This window comes from Balaenoptera ricei, chromosome 14 (genome assembly GCF_028023285.1).
Source record: "Balaenoptera ricei isolate mBalRic1 chromosome 14, mBalRic1.hap2, whole genome shotgun sequence".
NCBI classification, from domain to species: Eukaryota; Metazoa; Chordata; class Mammalia; order Artiodactyla; family Balaenopteridae; genus Balaenoptera; species Balaenoptera ricei.
In genome coordinates, this window is record NC_082652.1 from 78,537,729 (window position 1) to 78,560,893 (window position 23,165).

Consider the following 23,165-nt stretch of genomic DNA (forward strand, 5'->3'; position numbering starts at 1 on the left):
CATGAGGTTACCAGCCAACCGCACAAATGGGACATCCAGAGGCAATCACCCAGCTTTTTGTTCAGTAAGCTCCTTTTTCAATTAAGAAGCCTGGAAATATCATACATGAAGGGGGTCTTGTAGATTTCCATCGGCTGCTGTTTCATCCAGAGGATTCGTGAAGCTTTTCTCTGCCAGGGCTAGAGGTCTCGTGGGGCTCTGGCATGAATGCTATTGGGTGCTGTGTGTGTGTGACTTTGGGAAGAAGGGCACGGGACTGAGGGGCGGTTCCTACTGGCACGAGCTCGTACTGGCTCCTGCAATACTTTTCATTCATAGCACTGATCACAGTTTGTAATTGCAAATTTACGTAATTAATTTATTTTGCCTGGAAGGATCCATGTCTGTTTTGCCACAAATCCCCAGGAGGATGGGGATTATGACTTTTTGCTCCCCTGTGTCTGCTGTGAAAAGTGCGGTGTGCAGCTGGCAGCAAGCATTCGATAACTATTTGCTAGAGGAAAGTGAGATGTGTAAACACAAATTAACTTTGGGATGCTAAAGTCACCCTGCTGAAGAGTGCTGTACATCTCTTAGAAGTAACCTCCCTTTTTATTACATAACTCCATCTCCCGTGTGGCCCAACTGATGAAAAGTCCCTTCCTCTTAATCTTCACATAAGGGAACTTTAGCTACCAAATCATGGGGCTTTCTTTCTCTCCCCCAACTCTATTGTAACCTCGTTTTTTAGGTCGTCAACTTTTTTTCCCTTCTAAAGGAAAACTTACGTGGAATCCTAATCCAAATCCAATTGAAGGCTGAGTTGCTCTTGGTGCAGTGGGAATTGCGGCGGGTGTGGAGCCCTCACAAGCCTCCCCCTAAGGCATCTCCAATGATCCCCAGAGAGTTTCTGGTTTGAAAACCCCACCACGGGGGTCCCAGAGGATCCCCCCAAGCTGGGGACATGGGCCTCTGAGACTCAGCTTCAGTGAAAGCTGGGCCCTCAGACCTTGACTCAGACTCCAACGTTGGGACCACACTCCCCCAGGACGCGGCCCACCCGGAGGGCAGATTCTGGCTCCTCAGGGAAACATCTCTCTCCATCACCTCGTATTCATCTGATAAACAGACTACTTCTTCAGGACTGAGCATCAGGATAAAACACAACACAACCACATAAGAAAAATAACTTTGTTGTTAGGCATATATAATCTTATCAAAAGTATTTCATAGCATCACATCCATAATTGAATACTAGCTCAACTGTTATATGAACCTGTTATAAATAATGAACATAGCTACTGAAGTATATGACTAGCCACTGGAAATAAAAATAGTCACGACACACGTGGAATTCCCCCGGGTGCTTGCTTTGGGGATCTCATAAAGAACGCTGAGGTCCCTGGGGGATGTGTAAAAGGGTCTTTTTTCTATGATATCCCTAAAGCAGTAATATTTGTTGCAGGAGCATGTGAAGTCCAAGGTTTTATGCGTTAACAATTACGGTCATGTTTGTGTTTTTTCCTCAAATGGAAAATTATTTTTTGATTTGTTGTGAAACATACATGCTGATGGTGCCAGGAATAATTTCATCTATTTCCTGAACTCATTATTAATAACTTTACATGGCTCTGTTCTTCTAGTTGTTTGGCCTGGATTCCTGCAAATAAATTTCCTTTTCAGGAAAGGTTATCTGAAAGACGTTAAGGTGATACAGTGAGGCTGCTCTGTGACAGGCTGGAGTGGGGAGAGGGCGAGGGACACTCGAAGTATGAGGAGGGATTTGCTGTCACCCCAAGGAGATGCCTGGCGCCTACTCACAAAGAATATCCTCCCCCTGCACAACTGGCAGCAGGCCTCACGAGGCCGACAGTAGTATGAACCCTAGAAAGGGAGCATGGCCAGAACCAGGGGGCCCTTCACCTGGTATCTGGTGGAGTAACAACCCCCCGACCCCTGGATGCCAATGTGCATTTGTTATTTACCTGTTTGGCTAGGAACACACTTGCCTGAGTTTATACGGTAGAAATGACTTTAGCTGACCACTTCATTCTGTGGCAGGTGTTAGAATTAATACAGAAGGAGAGACAAGACAGCATTCCCTTTGTATCCCCATAGGCTTTGGCATCATAAAGCTGATAATTTCTCCCTGTGGAATTGGAAAGGGAGGAGGATTTTCTTAAACTAAAATGTATCCCCTCCTTGCACTATTTTGAACAGGAGAGTTTTATGCCCATTGCTTTCCGAAACAGAAGCAATCTCTGAAGTCCTATTCTAAGTTCTAGTTATCAGGGTGCAAAAAATTGAAGTCAGCATTTCTGGGAAAGAAGTGAGGAGTGTACAAAGACCTTTCTTCCCCCTGACACATGAAGTGGATTGCCAAAACTAGCAAATTTTATGCTCCCTACCCCCAAAAGCCTTTTCCATTAGGTTCTAAGCAGAAGTCCTGTTTAGACAGTGAAGCTTTGGTTTTCCATCCATAGCTAAAAGACACATTAGGAATAACAATGCCTTATTATGTCTTACCTTTGAAAAATATAATTTGGGCATACAGAGTACATATTTAGTCCTACAGTAGTAGTCCAAGTTTTGAAAATCTGAGGATAAATAATTATTTTATAAGTTGACCTGATCCAGCAGATTGAGATGATAAAATACACGTTACTGTGCGTTTTGTTAGAAAATCTTATCCAGAATCGTCTCACAAATCCCAGATATTACCAGCACCCATTCATTCTGTTAATATATTACCCTAGCCTCTGGCTAAACATGCAATTTCATTGCATTTTATGAGTACTCAACAACAGAGAAGAAAATTCTATTTCTACGTACAGTTCAGTGTTAAAAAGGTACTGAAATTCTTCATTAAAAAAAAAATCAAAGATGAACCTCATCATTTCTCATAGAGCCTGTGGTGCATGATTTTTTTTTTTTAGCATTCGTCCATCCACACACTTTAAATACTGCGTTCCACAAGCAGGCAAACGTTAAATATATATACCAGATGGGAATCAACATCTGCTCAGTTCATCGCTGCGAACCCGTGGCTGGCGAGGGCTTCTGCTGTGAAGATTAGATTCCGGAGAGGCTGAAGGGGGGCAGGAAAGATCCTAGAAAAGGAGCACCGAGGATGCGTTTGCTTTCAGCTGTAACATTTTGGTGGACAGTCACCGGGGACTTTGCGTGAGTAAGTAACAGCGGAGTCAAGTGTTGGTGAAAAACTCAGCCTCCGGCTGGCTGACTGGAGCCCTGTGTTTCTAACAGGATGGGGATGAGAGAAGGATGGCTGGTGTCACTTGAGATTTGCAAACACAAGCCCTTCCTATCATTCTGAAGAAAGACTGAAAAGTGGCAATATAAACACCCGCAGTGGTTGTCTTTAAACAAGCTCTCCCAGGAGAGTGAAATGATGTAGGCTAAAAGGAGATGGAAAAAGAAAATTAAACACAAACTGCCCAGAAAGTCATGGGGACACTGCAGGGTGGGAAATGGGAACACGAGCAAAGAAAAGTTGTAACAGTGGTCCTTTGTGAAGCTCAATATAAGGGCAAAGGTCTCCTGAACAGGTCGATGAAACATCATTCTGGGTGTCAAATAACAAAGTGAACCTGAAGGAGCCTGTAAGCTGCCCATTAAAACCAAGAGGTTCCCCAACAATATTACAAAGTAGCAGATGCTCGTGCCCCTCCCTTGAGCACTGGTGCTCCTGTGGTTCCAGAGAAAGCCTTTTCCGGAATGTGTGTCCTTCTGGGACCCAGAAGTGTAAGAGCAAACACTGACTCCAGGGGAGGTTTGGGAATATACTTTTCTAGCTGCTTCCTGTGTTTGCCGAGGAAGGGAAATCAAGAAGACCTGCAAGAACTGGAACTTGGACTAAATTATGGAAAATTAAGGAAAAACGGGGAGGAAGTTTTTAGCAAACGAGGAAGACTGTTGTTTTTCCCCTCCCCCATCCAAGAGATCTTTCAATTATGTGTTAGTCTCAACACGCTGGCAAGCTTGGCTGGCCCCTGACGAGGGCTTCTAATTCCCACAGAGAGCAAATTTACCTGCCTCTGTGACGCAGCAGGTCCCCTGCCCAAGGTTCTCCTGCCCCATGGCCAACAACCCGAGCCGGCAGCCTCCTTCCAGCCTGAGCGCCACTGTTACACCGATTCAACCTGGATCACAGCCTAATGGCACCTGGCGAGCACCTGGTCACAGCCAGGGAATTCGGCACCTCTCCCTAAGGGTCGGTTACCTTTATTTAACAAATAATCTATGGTTTACTAAGCAAGCTCACTCATTCGATCAGATAGCTTTAAAATGTCCTGGCAAACCGGGAGCCCGCTGTTCTAATGTGAACCAGGGCACTGCATTCACTTACTTTTTGTCTTGAAAATAGAATTTATTCCTACAGCTACAGTAATTTTCTTCTTCAAATAGGATAGTTATAGATAAGCGTGGTATGAACCCTTAACTGTCACATCTGAGTGTTAATATGTGGCAGCTTATAGGACAGTCAATATGGGACTGTAATTTTTCTCCATCTTTTCTAATCTCCACTCCTTCTCTCCTTTCTTTAATCAAAATTAGGAAACAAGGTTGGATAAGAGGACAGAATATTTTAACTCTGTTAGATTGACAAGGAAAAAGAATTATCCACCAAGATAAATATACATTGTCATCTCCCCCTTTTCACTGAAAATTTTGATTTAATTTGACTTAATGAATTTAATTTGATTTAATTTTGACACTGAGGAGTAATAGTCTATTTTGGACACATATCTATTATTTTTAATAAGTAAACTCACATTTTCTTAGAACTCACCTTGCCATTTCCCCCTTTTTGATAGTCTGCCAAATTTTAAGACACTGTGAGAGTACCTAATTCAGAAATCAGAAGTCCCTGGAAAATAAGGAAGTTAAAGAAAAATTCCACTGCAGATTCTCCAGGGGAAGCACGTAAATCAATCATTTCCTCCCTCTTGTCTTTAGTATGTCTAGCCTGAAAATAGTGTTTGGAATAAGAGAAGTACGGAGAAGAAAGGAAAAGAGTTTAAAAAAAAAGAAAACAAGAACGTATCTTTTCTAGGTCTCCAGTGGCGTTTTGTTCTGTTCTTTGGATGATTTCACTGCAGGCGAACACTTCTCTTCCTTTGGCGTGAAGATGTCGGCGTGTGCTAAGGATAGAAGTCTCTGTGGGTTCCCAAGTCTCTGGTCTCGGTTCTTTTGGGGTTGTCATCTCCAGAGCCGAAGTCCATGGTCTCTGGAGAGGTGGAGAATTCCTGAGGTAACGGGAACTCCTCTGCTGAAGAGTGAGTCCGGTGCCCGAACACCTTTTCCTGCAGCTCGGTGATGTCGTTGCGGATGTCCGCCAGCATAAGCAGCAGGAAGTCAAAGGAACCAGGGGGTCCCTGCGCAGGAGAGAGGTGTCAAAGCTAGACCACCGCACGCCCAACCCCTGGCCGAGTGATGGCTTCCGTGGGCTCCAGGGTCTGCTGTCCTGCTGCCTGCTGGCAGCTACTTAAGTCAACTCTGTGTCGCAAAGGGACGAAACACAAGGACTGTAAGAGCCTGGGGTATTCTGCCTTCTATCCCTTCAGCTCCCGGACGAGCTATGGTGACACGCTGACCTCCCGTAGCTCTAGGCTCTATCAGATCTGGTAAAATGACAGAATATGAGAATAACCCTCCTAGGTTACTTTCCAAAGAACCCTGGAAGACACTTACGGAGGCAGAGAGTAGTGGTGAAGAGGCTGGGGTTCTGTTGCGTTTGAACCTCAGCTCTGCCACTTACTAGCCATGTTGCCCTGGGCAAGTTACTTAATTGATTTGCATTTCTGTTTCCCATCCATAAAACGGGGATAATAGTAGTCCTAACTCTGTAGGGTTTCACAAGTGAGGGTTTAATGAGTTCATGCATGTACAGGGCATGTAGCGTAACACATTTTTAAACGTTATCTTTTAAAAAATGGAATTATTAAAATGTCTATAAGGATGGTTGGCTGTAACTGCAATTTAAACGAAGTTCAGTATATGGTAAAGGCGTCCATTCCTCATTGACCAGGAAAGGTCCAAACGAAGGCTTCCTAATTCTTCTACTGACTGAACACCTTTTGTCATTATAAACTATTTACTAAGCCTTAATTTCTACGAAGTGCTGTGTGGAACTTGGGAAAATAACGTGTGAACATGCGTGTTCTGGGCTGCAATCTTCATCAGCCTCCACAACCCCTGCTTTGAAGCCACCACCGTAGCAAGCAGCAGGACAGCAGCTTACGCAACTCTGCAAAGCACTCAGTGTTGTACGGAGAGCATTCTGACATCAGTGGATGATCACCTGAGGCGTGGCAGTTCAGATGCCACCTGCATTGCACACATGAGGGGATGGACACCCAGAGAGGGATGCGAAGTGACACGGCCGTGGTCAGAGAGCTAACAGGTGGAAGAGTGGAGACGGCAACTCAGACCTCCTACCTCTAAGGTCAAGGCTCTTTGTCTTTCTTCAGAAGTGACACTGACTTCTTCACAAGCAATGGGGTTGCTTGAATCATCTGTGCTTTTGGATACGATTAATTTTCAGTTTTAATCTCCCAGACACTATACATCCAATCCAGCTAATTTTGTCTCAATGGTCCTGAGTAGCCGTGCATGTCTGAGCTTTCTGGAGGGGATGGTCATCCAACCTGCTAGGGTTCTAGTGGTGGCTAAATTCTTAAACGTTCAGAGTTACGACTTAACCCCGTAGATTCCTTTTCTAGCTCCTTCAGATGTTGTAAGACATACCTGGAAACAGACTCATGACATACTGGGGTTTTGAATCTTAAGAGAAGACATTCCAAGTAAAGATTAGCTATGATAAAAGAAACAACAATAGGAAATGAATTTTCAAAAGTAAAACCCAACCAGCTGCTAAAGGCTTCTGTGATTCTTCTTCTAACCACGGAGTTCTCTGTGGGCAAGCTGAGCGACAGCTGGAAGGGGCTGACTGTTGCCCATAAGACCAACTTACAGGTGCATCAGAGCTGCAGCCCTGAGCACGTTGCACTGGGGAAGCAGGACAGGCGGTGCTACTTACTGGAGACCCTCTGGGGCCAGGCGCTCCTCTTTCCCCCTAAGAACAGAAGGGTCAGGGTTAGCTTTCTGGACAACACGGATGCCACCACCCCAGTCTCTATTTACACCCTCGCCACTACCATCTCCCTGTGCAAAACAGAAAATATTTCCTACGGGAAACAAACGTCAAGCTTGAAGCTGCCCACTTGGGATCACTGGTTTGAACCAAGCTGCTTTGAGTCAAGGGCCTCTCATTTTGATTTCCCCCGAGGCCATATATTTTCCAACCAGATCGGACAGGAGGGAAGCTGGTGTTTCCAGGCAGTGTGTGGAATAACTTAGAAGCTTCTAAAGTAACTCACACTGACTTCTGTATGAGGCAAGTGGCAGGCAGCCCTCAGAGTGGAACCACCCACTTGCACAGAATGGAACTTCTCCTGTTCTTGACTTAAACACCACAAAGAAATGGTAACACACCCAAAACAGCCCCACAAGTAACACTGGCTAACGAGAAAAACCCACGCTACCATGACAACAAGGAGGCTTGTTTTAACATTTATAGGGGTAATTTTTCTTAGAAGCGGTTTTGGTGGTTTTTGTTATTACGGTTGTTCCGTATTTTAAGAAAATGGCTTTTTAGATTTTCCTCCCAGTTTTGGGGACAAAAAGTGTACCTGTGTCTCAACTTTGCCACATGCAAAATGGGGACAACAAACTATGCTTGAGCTTTACGTGATGCCTGCACAGCAGGTGGAAACTGAGAAACCTAAGGCTTGTAAGGACCACTCAGAAGACTTACCTTAGAACCATCTCTGCCTGGGGCACCTGGTGGACCCTACAAGACAAAGGGACCTAGTTAAACAGAAGCAACACGCTTTCCCCAACTACAGATGGGAGCTCTGGTGAAATACTGACCACAGGGCCCCTCCGGCCTTGCTTAATGTGGGACAGATCAGGAGACGGTCCCATGGGTCCCATTGAGCCCCGCGGGCCGGGCTGCCCGGGGGGACCTGGAATACCTGGGAAGCCTGGACTCCCCTTTGGTCCTGGTGAGCCTGCAATCAAAGAACACCTCATTAGTCCACAGCCCGCGAGGAGGACAAGGGCTCTGGCTGAGTGACAAGAGAGTCCAGGAGCCCCATTCAGCCACTTCTCTTCCCACTCTGACCTTCGCCTTCCGACCTCTCCACTGAGATGTCCCATAGGCAGTCTGAACTTAACACGACCAGAAATTGACCTCCCTATTCTTTTTTAAAATGTTTATTGAAATACAGTTGGTTTACAATGTTGTGTTAGTTTCAGGTGTAGAGCAACGTGACTCAGACTTCCCCATTCTTTTCACGGACCCACTCAAGCCAGAAACTTGAGAGTCTTCCTATAGATTTCCCTGTTTCCACAAGCTCCTCATCCAATCAGTGACCAGTTCTGTGCATTTCACTTCTTTAACGACTCACAACGATCTGCTCCTCTGCATGCCCCCATCACCGCAGGGCGGTGGTTAATGCAGCTGGGGAGTGGTGAGTGTCCAGGTTGCAGCAGCAGGGGGACCTGCCTCTAAATCTTGGACAGGCTGCTTGACCTCTCTGAACCTTACTTCCTCATCTGTAAAGCAGGGCTCATAAAAATCTACCTTACAGAGCAGTTCTGAGCATTAAATGAGACTTTAGATACACGTACACACCACTTGGTGCAGCACCTCACACGCTGAGGCACTAAAATAGAAATCTGTGTTAGCCCTTCCTTTTATTTGCTTCAACTCTTGCCTCACAGCTAGTCCCTCTGTTTCCCATCAGTCTTGTTCATCCCTCACCTGTTCTTCACACTTCTATATGAATATTATTTCTGAACAAGTCTTACTGTGTAACTTTCCTACTTTCAACCGTTTGGGGCAAAAGCCTCAAGCCACTGACGTGGGGCAGCAAATCTCCTGCAGGACCCAGGGGGATGGCAATTACTATTACAGCAGGGACAGCAAACTCTCCGGCTCAAGATCTTGCCACGGATACAAGCCAGAGTTGGGCTGCCACAGGTGGGGAGAAGACCCTACCCTAATGCCCAGGTCATGCTTAGGGCTGCAGCTGGACCAGGACTGAAAAATCCTTGAGCTCCACAGCTCTACCTCGGAGTAGTAAGTCACAGCAGTCTCCCACTGGAGAACAGCAAGAACGTGGAGAGAGGAGCTCAGAGTGGCACAGGTGTGCAGGGGCTGCTGAAAGCTGAGAACCTCTGAGAAAAACCCACCGGCACCCTAGGCCCCCACTAAACATAGAGTAACAGTATCCTACCATCGGAGGAATTTGAAAACTTGAAGACTGTGGAACACTAGAGGTAGAGACAGTGAGAACACACCCAAACCTGGCTCAGTTATTCATTAGATTGACCCAATTCTTCTTGCTAGCAGCCTGGATACCCATCTCCAGGAGTAATTACTTTGTCCCCCAGTCTCTACTGTTCCTCTCCGAATGGTATCTGGCATTCAGTCCAAAATTTTGAGGCACGTTATAAAAAACGCAAAACCAGGGCTTCCCTGGTGGCGCAGTGGTTGAGAATCTGCCTGCCAATGCAGGGGACACGGGTTCGAGCCCTGGTCTGGGAAGATCCCACATGCCGCGGAGCAACTGGGCCCGTGAGCCACAACTACTGAGCCTGCGCGTCTGGAGCCTGTGCTCCGCAACAAGAGAGGCCGCGATAGTGAGAGGCCCGCGCACCGCGATGAAGAGCGGCCGCCGCTTGCCGCAACTAGAGAAAGCCCTCGCACAGAAACGAAGACCCAACACAGCCAGAAATAAATAAAAATAAATAAATTAATTAATTAAAAAAAAAACAAAAACAAAACCCAAAACCAAACAAAAACCAACCCCCTCCCCGATTAAAGAGCCCCCATTCAAGAGACAGAGCAATCAACAGAATCAGACTTAGCGGCGACCCAGATGTTAAGGTTACCATACAGGGACTTTAAAATCACAACATATGCTAAAGGTGCTAGAGGAATAGACAGCTTGCCTGAACAGATGAGGGAATTTCAGGTCTCTTTTTGCTTTCATCATCTGTGCTTTTGGTGTCATATCCAAGAAATCACTGCCAAATCTAACGTCATGAAAGTTTTTGCCTATGTTTTCTCCTAGGAGTTTTATAGTTTCAGGTCTTACATTTAGGTCTTTAATCCATTTTGTATATGGTGTAAAGCAAGAGTCTAACTTCATTCTTTTGCATAGGGAAGGATATTGTGTTTTAACCCATTTTAGCCTGTCAACTTTATGAGGGCATGGGTTATATCGTAATCGTCAGCACACGCTCAGAGAGGCCCAGGTACAGAGAAGGCTGCTTAGTAAATGTGTCATGTCAAACGACTGCAATGAAGAGGCTGGGCCGATTGCTGTGCTGTAATTATTCCTCAGCGATGTATTCCTTAGTGCTATAATGATTCCTCTCTTTCAAACGCATACAGTAATTACTTCTTGATCGTACGCGGCTCCTACAATCGGCAGAGCACAGTGATAGGATGGAATGGCTTTCAGGCACCAGAAAACAAAACAAAGACTTCAAACTCATCATGTTTGGGGACGTCTTTTCTAGCTCACAAAATAATTAAACCAACATAAAAGGCAGTCAATGTTCCATCCAAATATGTCTCTCACCCCCTGCTCTCAATGCTGGTTCCAGGTACATCCTGAAAGTGTTCATCTGGGAAGGGGACCAGATCCCCCTTATAACTAAATATTTTACCTCTGATAGCAGAAGGACAGGCTAGAGGTAATATCTCACCTTCATTTACACAGTCAGTGTACTTCAGAGATCACTACGTCAAGTGCCTTTAAACTGCGGGGCTCTGATGTACAAACGTCAGCACCTTATAAAGGAACAGTGGGGGCCACAGAACAGTAGGCACTCCCTCAACACCAAAGCCAAAGGATTCCAGCCTAGTAGAGCTTCCTGTATCGGTGGCCCAGGCTGTGATTCATCACAGACTCCAGGACTGGAATTTTAGTTAAGGGTAAGAGAAATCTTATTCTCTCTCTAGGTGCCCTAACACATCTCAATTGAGGGCATCACAAACTATGATGCTAGAAGTAAGGAGAGAGAAGGAATAAGGATTGGAGGAGAAAGCAAGGGCATAACCCATTGCCAAAGCTAGTCCTCAGTCACTCCCTGCTCCAGCAAGGACCCTGGGCAGCTCAAACCATGCTAGAAACCGGACGGCAGAACCAGAAAGGAAAGCCAGCAAGTCATTCACTAAGTGAGAGAGTGGCAGGGACTTATATACACTACCAAATGTAAAATAGATAGCTAGTGGGAAGCAGCCACATAGCACAGGGAGATCAGCTCGGTGCTCTGTGACCACCTAGAGGGGTGGGACAGGGAGGGTGGGAGGGAGACGCAAGAGGGAGGGAATATGGGGATATATGTATACGTATAGCTGACTCACTTTGTTATACAGCAGAAACTAACACACCATTGTAAAGAAATTATACTCCAATAAAGATGCTAAAAAAAAAGAAAAGAAGAAGAAAGAAGCCAATGGCTCCTCTGTTCCTACTTTGTCCTTGTTGAAGTGACAGGTAGGCTGGCCTGCGGGGATGAACTTCCTCCAGGGAAGCAGAGGGAGAACATTCTCTTCGAGAAGGATGGAGAAACACTGTGCAAACAATCAGTTTGTAAGGAGAGACCCAAGTCTACTTAGAAGCAGCAAGAGGCTGCCTGTGTGGGGCATCTGCTGGAGAAAACTCAACCATGACCCAGAGGCCAAAAGAATGAACAAGAGGAGAAACCAAAGTCCTGGACCAGTTCTTGGTCTCTGTACAGATTGAGACCCAGGCCACCTGGGTTTTGATGGAAACCAGGAGATGAAGATGTAAGTGGAGAAGAAAACATATAGTTTGGGAAGCATTCTGAGCCTTTGTTTTTGCTGAACTTCCAGCCTAAAATCTGCCCGTGTCCTTCGTGCTTGGACCAATCCTACCTTTCATGTTCTTCCAGGTCCAGCTCAAAGCCCAAGTCCCCTGACCACTGCAGGCTATAGTGATCTCTCCCTTCTTTAAGCTTCCACAGCAGGAAGTACCTGCATACTTTACTTGGGGGCAGGTAGGTACTGTTTTATTCTATTTGCTTTCACTTTTTGTGTCTTGTCATCCCCATTAGAATGTCAGGAGGTCATTCACACCTAGCACACTGCTAAGCGATGAGCATGAGGGATAAGACATCCATGTCTTAGAGTCATTTGTTAACACTAATATCATTTCCTTCACTGGTGTGAAAAAAAAAAGTACTGATCTATCTATGGAGGACTCATAATAAAACAGAAAACATCCTGTTGCTATTTTTTAAAGTTCTCATTGCGTATTGCCTGACGGAATGATAGGGTATTTGGGATTTTCTTCAGAGTAACAAGGGTGAATCTCCAAAACAGTATGCGGAGGAAGCCAGACAGAAGGAATAGATTCCTTTCTATGAAGTTCTAGAACAGACAGAACTGCAGCAAGAGAAAGCAGGTCAGTGACTGCCTAGAGCTGAGGATGTAGATTGCCAAGGGCACAAGGGAACTTTCTGGGATGATGGAAATGTTCTACACCTTGATGTAGACCAGATATAGGGTGGTGGTTAGTAAGTGCTTGATATAGGGTGTATGCATCTGTCAAAACTCGTCCAACTGTATCTTAAGTGTGTACATTTTATTGTATAGAATTGTATCTCAATGAGATGGACTTTTAAAGGAAAACATAGAGATAGATATCAAAATAAATATCAATGTAAGTGTGTTCACAAACAACAGGGGAAGGAGGAGACAGGATTGGGGAAGAGTGGCAATGAGGCTGGCCATAAGTTCTTAGCACCGGGTGATGAGCCCACAGGAGTTCATTACGCCATCCTATGTTCACATATGTTAGTGTTAAAAATAGTTTTCATTTTGTTTCTCTGTAACTTAAGATGAGCTTTATGAATCTTGTCCAAACCCAGGACAATGACTTTTTTCTCCCTGATTACCATTGGTTAGAAGGGTTTCTCAGGCTTGACCCAATTCCCCGAGGCCCTCTTGGCACACGGGCATGGGACTCCCTGGACCCCGGCTTCTGCTCCCATCCATGGGAGCTAAAAACTCTGTCTCACCCCCCAACTAAACATGAGCTCTCGGCAGGCCCTGGCTGGTGAGCCTATCACCCTTTTATGCTATTTGCTTTTATGCTCTTCTTCGTACTCACCGGGGGGGCCCTGACCCCCAGGCAGGCCAGGAGGTCCTGGAATGTAGGCGTTTGAGGCCAGCACCTTGTCACCAGTGATGTACTTGCCCAGGTCCGCAGCGCTGTTGGGGAGCAGGGCAATCTGCAAAGAGAAGAGGAACCTGGGTCAGGAAGCACTGACGGCTCCGCTGCCAGGGAATGCCCCATGCTTGTGTGGTCTGCAGAGGCCACAGGGCCTTCTCTTGTGCATACCCCTTTATCCGAGCCAGTCAGAGTACAGACGGACTGCAGAGATCGTCCTTCTAAACCCGGAGGCCTTCTAGTCAAAACAACTTGTACAAGATCACTCCGCTGGCTGGTTAGTGGGTGAACCTGGATCGGTTCCAGTCTGCCTAGATATCATTACTCATTATCATCATAATTAATACAATCTACCTGTTTCAGACTTTTATTAAGAACTCATGTGTCTCAAATATTTGAGAAACTACTACGTGCCAGGCCCTGTGCTTTGTTCTAAGGCGACAACAGTGAATAAGACATGGTCTCGGCTCTTACAGATCTCCGCCTTGGGAGCCAGGATGGAAAATATGACTTACAGGTCACCTGTACGCTCAGGTGTTTGGGAAACAGTGACTGTGATGGTTTTAAAATATGTCCACAAATTTTTGGACACTCCTCCCTTTAAAAGGTGGAGGCTAATCTTCTACCCTCTGAGTGTGGGTTGTGCTTAGGGACTTGCTTCTAATGAATAGAAAATGACAAAAGGGACGGTGTGTAATTTCTGAGATAAGGTCATAAAAGGCACCGTGGCTCCCTGCCTCTCTCTCTCTCTCTCTCTGATTTCAGGAGCTCATTCTAGGGGAAGCCAGAGGGACCACACACGTGAATGACCTTTGCATTCCTTGAGGTCAGGAATCAGTGAGACTCTTGGTAAGAACTGCACGCTCTTAATGTCCATTTCTCCACTGATAACGCCCACCATTAAGACGTGAGGATTACACCGGTAGTGTGTATCAGGTGCCCAGCATGGGACCTGAAATGTACTAAGTGCTTGATAAATGGTAGTTCCACTCTCTTCCTTCCAGGAAGCTGACTCAGGGGGGTAAAATCCAGTGGAGACTGCGTTTCTGAGGCTCAGAGCGACCCCCAGAGGATTCACTCGGGATCCTGGAGTCCCATAGAAACCAAGTATCGCTGCGATTTTCTGAAGCAAGTTGCATTTGTCACCCACGTCCTCCTGGACGAGGCCCTGCTTGGGGACCCTCTGGCCAGAGGGCAATGCAAGCTATGAGAAGGTGCGTGGATATCTCATCCTTGCCCGTGGAGCGCTCCGAGGCTGTACACCCATCTTCGGATCTGAGCTGCGGAGAGAGTTTCCTACCACCTGTTTGTGATCAGAGGTGGCCGACTGCCACTGTGACAGAGCTGTGCTCTGTGGGTTCAGCATCAGCACAGAGTGCTAAATTAGAAACTGTGCAAGCTCTCCCTCTGAGGCTTATGTCAACTCCAAATTACTACAGCTTTTGGTGATAAGAAATATAGAATTGAATGTTGATTTGAAAAACCGTGGAGTTGGGGACTTCCCTGGTGGTGCAGTGTTTAAGAATCCACCTGCCAATCAATGCAGGGGACACAGGTTCGATCCCTGGTCCAGGAAGATCCCACATGCCGCAGAGCAACTAAGCCTGTGTGCCACAACTACTGAGCCCACACGCCACAACTACTGAGCCCACGTGCTGCAACAACTGAAGCCCATGCGCCTACAGCCTGTGCTCCGCAACGAGAAGCCACTGCAATGAGAAACCTGTGCACCGCAACGAAGAGTAGACCCCGCTCGCCGCAACTAGAGAAGGTCCACGTGCAGCAACGAAGACCCAACGCAGCCAAAAATAAATAAATAAATAAAAATGAAATGAAAAATTAAAAAAAGAAAGAAAAACCCTGGAGTTTTCTATACTTTCCTACTTCATGGGCAAGTCAGCATTTCTCACCTCTCCTTTTCTTCCCCACGGATCTCCTCCTGCCCCAGGGAGACTAGACAGTCCCAGTCGAGTTCAACCATGCCACACGAATAACCCCTGGGATCTCAGGGCACCTGGGTTGATAGTAACAGAGCAGGGAGATGGAGTAAAAGATGATCGTGAGATCTTGAACCCCCCAAGCCTAGGCCCGAGGAATTTATGGGGAAACTACAAAATCCACCTACTGAACTGCAGCTAAGAGACCAGCGTGTGAATGGCACTGGGAGGCCTGGGAAAGTTCCGCTGTCCAGATGACCTTCTCTGGCTTCATAAAGTCCTCGGCCTCCTGCACTGGTGTCTGTTTCTGAGCATGGAGCTTTGGGAATGATTAGCATGACTATTTCGAAACATGACTCTGGAGGACACCCCTGCCCCAAGATCCCCTTCTCCTGCTGGGTGGCTGCTGGGTTTGGGGCCATCTTGAGCCGGATGTAGAAGCGATGATTTTTCTTAGTTACAGAGACAGATGTTCTTGCTAACAGAAGAAATCCAGTATTAACGAAAAGCGAACATCACAATAATACGTGGTTGGTACGTTGGCAAACGACTTGTACCTGATACATCTGATGGAGAACAAATTCTTCCAGCTCTCTGCAAGGTGACTGTCCAAGTCCTGTATCCCATTAGCCCCTTAATGAAGTGCTTGCGATGTTTCTAAAAGGTGAAACCGTGGGAAACCACGAGAGGGCTCTGGAGGTATCCCTGCAGCCTGGCATAAAGAAGGGGCGGGGCCACGAGGCCTGAGGTGTTGCTCTGCTTCTCCTGCTGCACCCCCCTCGCTCGCCTGCAGAGCACACGTCAGGCTCTCCTGGGTCAAGGTCTTTTCCCTGCTTCAGCTGCCCTAGGTGACCTATTTGAGCCTAGGATCCTCCTCTGTCTGGAAATTCCTCCACAGTTTTTTCTTTTTCCTTTTCTTGGAGTTCTTACTGAAATCCATTCAGTTCATGGTGCAAGGACGCTCAGAGGGCAGGAAGCTCAAAGAAGCACCAACACTCTCTTCCGAAGGGTCCCTCAGTGCTTTTGGAGCCCCTAAGCTAGTGTGAAAATCCTTGGGTAAGGACAGACAGCCTTGCAGGTCCATGAGCTAGAAGATTCCTGACCATCCAATGCGTTCCAGATAAACAGTCTTCTTCTACACTTTGACAAGACCCAGTGTTCCCTGAAAGATGCAAGGAAAGGCACTCAATTCCCCTATGATCATCGTTTAGAATTCAGTAGGGAAAACCATAAGAATTACAACCTTGCGCAATCTGAAAGCCAGCTTTGCACAATTTCAGGTCAGGGTTCATGGTTCAGTGTCACTGCCAGGATCCAGCTACGTCCCAGGGGTTTATTTACAATGGTGCTGGTGTCACTGTGTCATAGCGAGAGGCCACTCCGATCTGTGACTGCATGCCTGGGGTCTTGGGGTGGAACGGGGGTGAACCCCTGAGTGAGGAGAGTTTAAAAGCGAAACTGCTCTAACTAGAGGACAGAGGGTCAACACTGGCCCTTGAAGGCTGGTTCAATTTTATTATCTGCTTCCAAGAGAAAAACTAAAATGTGAATTTTATCTGTGGGTTTTGGCATTAGGCAGATCTATGTTTAAATCTCAGCCCTGCCACGTTCTACCTGTGGCATCTTGATAAGCTATAGGACCTGATTATCTCATCCGTAAAATGAGGATCATAATATCCACCTAAGAAGGGCTGCTGGGAGGATGAAACTGACGATGTCCTGAATGTGCCTGGCCCAGCGCCCAGACTAGTAACCGCCAGCAGCCAGGCCCACGGACACAGTGCACATGCTCTTCGGGGTGGGATGGGCTCGGGGGTTGAGGGGGTGCTTCTGGCTCTGTTTCTAAATAGCGGGATGACTTTGGGTAAGTCCCTTCACCCTTCCAGGTTCTCACCTTCGTGTTTATAAAACGAGAGGTTTGGGCCAGACGAGCAAGTCTTTGGGTGTAAAATTCTGTAAGCAAGCTGGGACGATGAGACCTGCACATGGAGGGACTTCAGAGATTAGTCCCCACCCACCCTGGGCCCTCTCCAGCTCTCTTCACTCCCTTGTAAAGGTCAGGAGGTGACCCAGTAAACGACCTCAGCTTCCTGGCTGACCTCCTGCTGGGTGATTACATCCTGCTTCCCGCCAGTTCCTCTAAGTGTCAGCAGGATGAGGGGAATGTAGAGGCGCTGGCGTTTTAGAGGCGGCCCTCCAGAAATCCTGGCTTGACTGTCTACCCAAACACAGCAGACGACAGGCTTGAGGGGTGCAGGTGTTTGGGAAGAAGTCTGCACAAAGAGCCTGCATTTCTCCTGGATTCCAGTCAATGGAATTATGAATAGCATTATCTCATATTAGCCTTTGTAATAAAAATATCTACCTCACAGGGCTGTTGGGACGAATCAGATGCTGCCTGTAAAGCACTTTGTTAGGACATATAATTCATGTTTATTATTTATTTGGTACACATTTACAGAGCTCTTTCTAGGTGGCAGGGACTGTTCTAAGTCCTTTACAAATATTAACTCATTTGACCATCATGAAAACCCTATGTAGTATGTATCACTGTTATCCACTTTCTCTAGAACTGAGGCACAGAGAGGTTAAGTAACTTACCCAGGGTCACACAGCCAGGAAGTAGCGGGGCTAGGACTTAAACTTAGACAGTCTGGTTCTGGAATCTGTGGTCCTCAGCACAACACCCAGCTGCCTCTCTTAATATTACTCATGATACTTGGCAAAGCAATCTACGGTCACTTTCATATGGAATAGTCTTCCCAGCCATCCTGAGAAGACCCATTTTACAGAGCAACTAGATCAAGGTAGCAGAGGAAACCATGAACCACTGAGAAGCCATCTATCTGCCCAGCACTAAAGGCAGCACTGAATCGAACAAACGCAGCTGTCAGGTTGCACATCTTCTCACACTTCTGAAATCGCATTGACCTAGTCTAACTTCTGAAGCCTCCACTGCCTGCCCCACTTGACTCGGCCACTGTGTTAACTCCACTGTGGGCCTGGTTTCCCAGCTAAGACAGGAAGCTTATTTAAGGCAGGCCTTTATTCTGCACATTCTCGTCATTCGTCATCTCCCAGCCCATCACAGGCCACAGCGGGTGCTCAACAAACACTCTCACTTCCTCAGCTGCTCCGCAGCGGTGCTGCTCTCAGCTCAGATCACCGCTGCTGCAGGAGCACGAGGGACTTGTTAGAAACTTGCTCCTTCCGTTGTGTATATATACACCACATCTTCCTTACGCATTCGTCTGTTGGTGGACACTTAGGTTGCTTCCATTGGCTACTGTAAATAACGCTGCTATGAACACTGGGGTGCATGCATCTTCTTGAATTAGCATTTTTGTTTTCTTTGGATATATAAAAAAGAATGAAATGTTGCCATTTGCAACAACATGGATGGACGTGGAAGGCATTATGCTAAGTAAGTCAGAGAAAGACAAACGTGTTGTCATTTACATGTGAAATCTGAAACATAAAACAAATGAATGAATATAATAAAATGGAAACAAACTCCCAGATACGGAGAACAAACTAGTGGTTAACACGGAGGAAAAGGAAGGGGGGAGGGACAGAATAGGGGTAGGGGATTAAGACGTACAAACTACTATGTATAAAACAAGTAAGCTGCAAGGAAATATTGCACAGCACAGGGAATATAGCCAATATTTCATAATAATTTAAAATGAAGTAAAAACTATAAAAATATTGAATCACTACGTTGAACACCTGAAACCAATATAACATTGTAAATCAACTATATTTCAATAAAAAAGTCATACCTGAAAAAAACATTTCTTCATACCGGTAAAAAATTAAAAAAAATAAAAAAATAAAGAAATAAATAAAAAACTGGCTCCTTGGGACTTCTCTGGTGGCGCAGTGGTTAAGAATTCGCCTGCCAATGCAGGGGGACTCGGGTTCGATCCCTCGTCCTGGAAGGTCCCACATGCTGTGGAGCAACTAAGCCCGTGTGCCGTAACTACAGAGCCTGCGCTCTAGAGCTCGTGTGCCACAACTACTGAAGCCTGTGCGGCTATAGCCCGTGCTCTGCACCAAGAGAAGCCACCGCAATGAGAAGCCCGCGCACTGCAACAAAGAGTAGCCCCCGCTCATCGCAACTAGAGAAAAGCCCGCGCGCAACGAAGACCCAAAGCAACAGAAAATAAATCTATTAAAAAAAAAACAGCTGGCTCCTTGGCTCAGATTTTTCTTCAGTGTTCTGATGGGACAGAGACCCCTCTTTGCAAGTCAAATGTTGGGTATTTTATCTATACCCCAAACTCTCTTTTTAGCCAAATCACCTGTTTGTTTTTTTCCTTCCCAAAACACAGAAGAAATTGTAGAGGTGAAGGCACTGAGATCTGCACATCATTTCAAAAAAACTTTTTCATTGGAAAATAAAGGCACAGAATCTGGAAACCCCACAAAACAAATCTATACCTTAGCAAATTATTATAAGGCAAACACCCTTTCAATGAACACCTAAGTCAAAAATCAGAAATTTGTCAGGGACTTCCCTGGCGGTCCAGTTGTTAAGACTCTGCGCTTCCACTGCAGGGGGCGTAGGTTCAATCCCTGGTCGGGGAACTAAGAGCCCACATGCAGTGTGGCCAAAAAAAAAATCAGAACTTTGTCTATATGCCTTGACCCAATCACAGCCTTCTCCCTCCCTCCCCCCAAAGTAACTACTATTCTGATTTTAATCACTTCCTGTGTTTTAAAAAAATAATTTATCAAACCCAACTGTGCAGGCCTAGACACTATGGTTTAGTCTTGCCCACTTGAAAAAACAATATGTCCTTTAAGCTGCTTTTAACCTGCAGGTCGCTGCTCCACTTTTCTTAGAATCTACCCACTGAAGAACACAGGGCATTGGCCCTGTAGAGTTTCACACGGTTGGGATTTTGCTGACTGTACACTCATGGTGTCGTTCAACATGTCTGCATACCATTTTATACTATGGGGCTGGCCACGGTCCAGGACACCCGGTAACCTACTTCTGAGCCAATGTTTATTTGGGCAGCTGTCCCATGTTCTTTTTTGAACAGAACAGATGGCATCAGCAGTAGTGAGAGGAAGTTAAAAATGAACGGACAAGCCCCACACCAGCACAGGAGCAGCAGTGAGGAGACCCAGGGTTTAGGGTCTGGCCTGAGTCTTGGGCTGACACCGCACCTCTCTGCCAATATCGGCGTCACGGTGAGAATTAAATGGGATCCTGGATATAAAACGGCTTTATCAACCGCAGAACGCGACATGTTCTACTAGGCGCCTTTAAAAATGCGTTGCTTCTTGTGACATTCCTTGAATGCCAGCTTTAGCTCAGACTTGACACAATGCACTTGCAGGAGAAATCGGTCTAAGGTGGATCAATTCCAGGCCAACCCCGGTGCAGGAGAGTTACCGGAGTACTAACAAGTATTGTTATTGGATCTGTGTGTAGCTCTGCCACAAGGGCTTTAAGGGTAACATAAAATTTTCAACTTCTTTGTAACATTTCTTCTTTCATGGATTGTAAAACACTGCGGGGAGGTTAAGGGAAAGCCAGATGTTGAATTAGCAACTGAATTTCTGAACTAGTGAGAATTAGCATCACTGACCCTAAAGAACATTCAGGCTGGAAGGAGCTTCCCCATAGCTCTTGGATAATTGACTCTCAGAGAAGAAAACGGAGGGTAGCCTTAGGCCTTGACACATTCATCAACTGCCTCCCCCAGGCCCTATGAAATGGGCCTATGAAATGCAAACTTCTTCCATGAACCCTTTTTCAGACTCACTCAGTAAATACTAATATCAATCCAAGTTCAACGTGAGGATATCTGTGTGGGACATATTATTGATAACTCTGAATTTATATTGATATACTTGCAAGGTTTTCTGCCTTGTCTCTCTATTGGATCACAAGCTATTTGGGATCTGTACATTGTACACATATATGCCTCTGCTAAAGTTGCTAGATCTTCCCCACCAACGTACCAAAGGCCTGCAAAGCCATTTATCTTCTCAGCCTATTGACCTGCCTGTTTCCCTGGAAGCTGTGGATCTCATTAGGGGCTGCCTGCATGTTTGTTGAACACGTGAAAAGCAATACCGTCTAATCTTACCCCGCTGCCCTTTACAATAACTAAATGCCAAAGTTAAACAGATTATATACACCTCTTTGATGTACTAAGAGCCTTGAGGGGAAGCAATTAAACAAACAACCCAGCAAGTTTATGTTTTACAAGCATAAGAGCAGTTTCTGAGTTGCCGACAGACTGGTGAATTCACTGACCTTAGGTATGCTAAACACCATTGACCCGGGCACAGGACAGTTGCTTAAGCTTTCAGGGCACTAGGTGCATCCTGGGGGCATTACTCACGGCACAGCAATGTTACCAGAAATATGATGCTGTCAGGCATGAGTGCGAGCCTGACAAAGAGAGTCAGTCCTCACCCTTGGTGACACCGGGTATCTGAGCAGCTGCTTTCTGAGGTGTGTGGAGCCCAGAAAGCACAGGTCGTACCTTTTAAATGTGAAAAATAAAGCCGCTACAGAAATGCATCACCAGTGATGAATGTTTATAGAGAAGATGTTCTCTACTGATAAAACATAGGCAAATGATTCTACCGTATTCTATTTAGAACTGTGTAAGGGCCACGTGTCTGGATGTCCATTTCCCAAAAAGTCACACTAGTCGTACCTCATCCTCTGCTTCACCATGTGCCCCTTACCTAGCGGTCTATTTTACTAGTCACCTGATCAATCCCCTGCCTTCGTTGTTCTGTTGAGCTATAGATAATGAGCTCCAAAGGTGGGTGGGCAAAGCGTCCCAGTCCAAACCTAGTTGGCACCAAGCTCAGGGAATACCCAGTGGGGTTGTGGATGACATTTTCTTGTTGTTTTCAGATGTTCCTCCACTTTGCCTCCACCAGGCCCTCCTTTCATCTTACACGATCGTTCCTAACACGCCCGGCACATACCTTCTGCTTCAGCTGCAGGACCGTCTGCTTCATCTGGTGAAACTCCTTGCACGTGGCACAGCAGGTGCCGGCTCTCGCTGCGTTCTCCGCCTTCTCATCGTGCCCTGAGAGAGAAGATGGGCTGGGGTCTGCCTGGGAGGCTGGGGGACATCCAGACCCAGGGGGACCGTGTCAGGAAGGGCAGTTCCAGGTGGACTGGTTGATGCTGAAACGTGTGAGGGACGCGGGCTGGCGATTTTACAGTTCCTGGGTCGCTGCCAGCATGCCCGGGGCAGCGGGGACATGGGGAGGGGCCCCCGCTACACTCTGGGCTCAGCTGTCTCCACTTAGGCATCCTAGCACCTTCCTCCTTCATTGTGAAAAAGTCAACAGTGGCCCTTTTACCACGAGCCAGGCTCTATCAACCTGACATGACTTACACTCTCCTCCAAGGGCCAACGTTCACACGCCGTAAATTATCCCCCAAGCCCAGGCACTGGGACTCGGGTGCAGGGCTCAGAAAGCTGGTTTTTATCACCTCTGATAATCCAGCTGTTCAAAGGGAGCACGGCCAGGCCAGGCAGGGTCACAGAGTGGGGCCGGGCACTGACCTCCGAGGAGAGGTAAAGCCAGATGGAAGATGCTCCAGGCACCCTGGACAGGCCCATCCAGGGCCCTAACGGGACAGGCACAGGGCAGGGTCCCAGTGCCATCTTGTAGAGCATCAGGAGCTCCGTGGGCTTTTTGTAAAATCGTATTTCTCTAGGGAATAGGTAAGTTAAATGGTGAAACGACCTCGTATCCACACAGCCCTCATCCTACTGGCACCTAAATAGGCCACAGAAGCCTGTGCTGGGGACACTAGACACCTGAGGTCATTTGCTACAGAAGAGCAGGTGCAGACTCCCATAGGCCTTTGTAAAAGACGGTAGCTGTGCGGTGTGGGCCCAGAGGGAGTGACAGGGGGAAGGTGACAGTTTGGTCAGGGTGGTGGCAGGACAGTCTGACA

At 46.6% G+C, this 23,165-nt stretch overlaps 1 protein-coding gene across 2 annotated transcripts in view; it reads right to left on the bottom strand.

The window, feature by feature from the left end:
- Positions 1-1,156: 1,156 nt before the first annotated feature.
- The window catches only part of CCBE1 (collagen and calcium binding EGF domains 1), a 242,094-nt gene continuing 220,085 nt past the window's right edge, over positions 1,157-23,165 (bottom strand). For both annotated transcript variants that reach the window (XM_059894207.1, XM_059894208.1), the window contains 6 exons: positions 22,178-22,281; positions 13,215-13,335; positions 7,933-8,072; positions 7,817-7,852; positions 7,040-7,075; positions 1,157-5,375 (listed from right to left, as the gene is read on the bottom strand). In XM_059894207.1, coding sequence (XP_059750190.1) covers positions 5,142-5,375; positions 7,040-7,075; positions 7,817-7,852; positions 7,933-8,072; positions 13,215-13,335; positions 22,178-22,281 — 671 coding nt within the window. In that variant the 3' untranslated portion in view covers positions 1,157-5,141. The remainder of the gene's footprint in view (positions 5,376-7,039; positions 7,076-7,816; positions 7,853-7,932; positions 8,073-13,214; positions 13,336-22,177; positions 22,282-23,165) is intronic.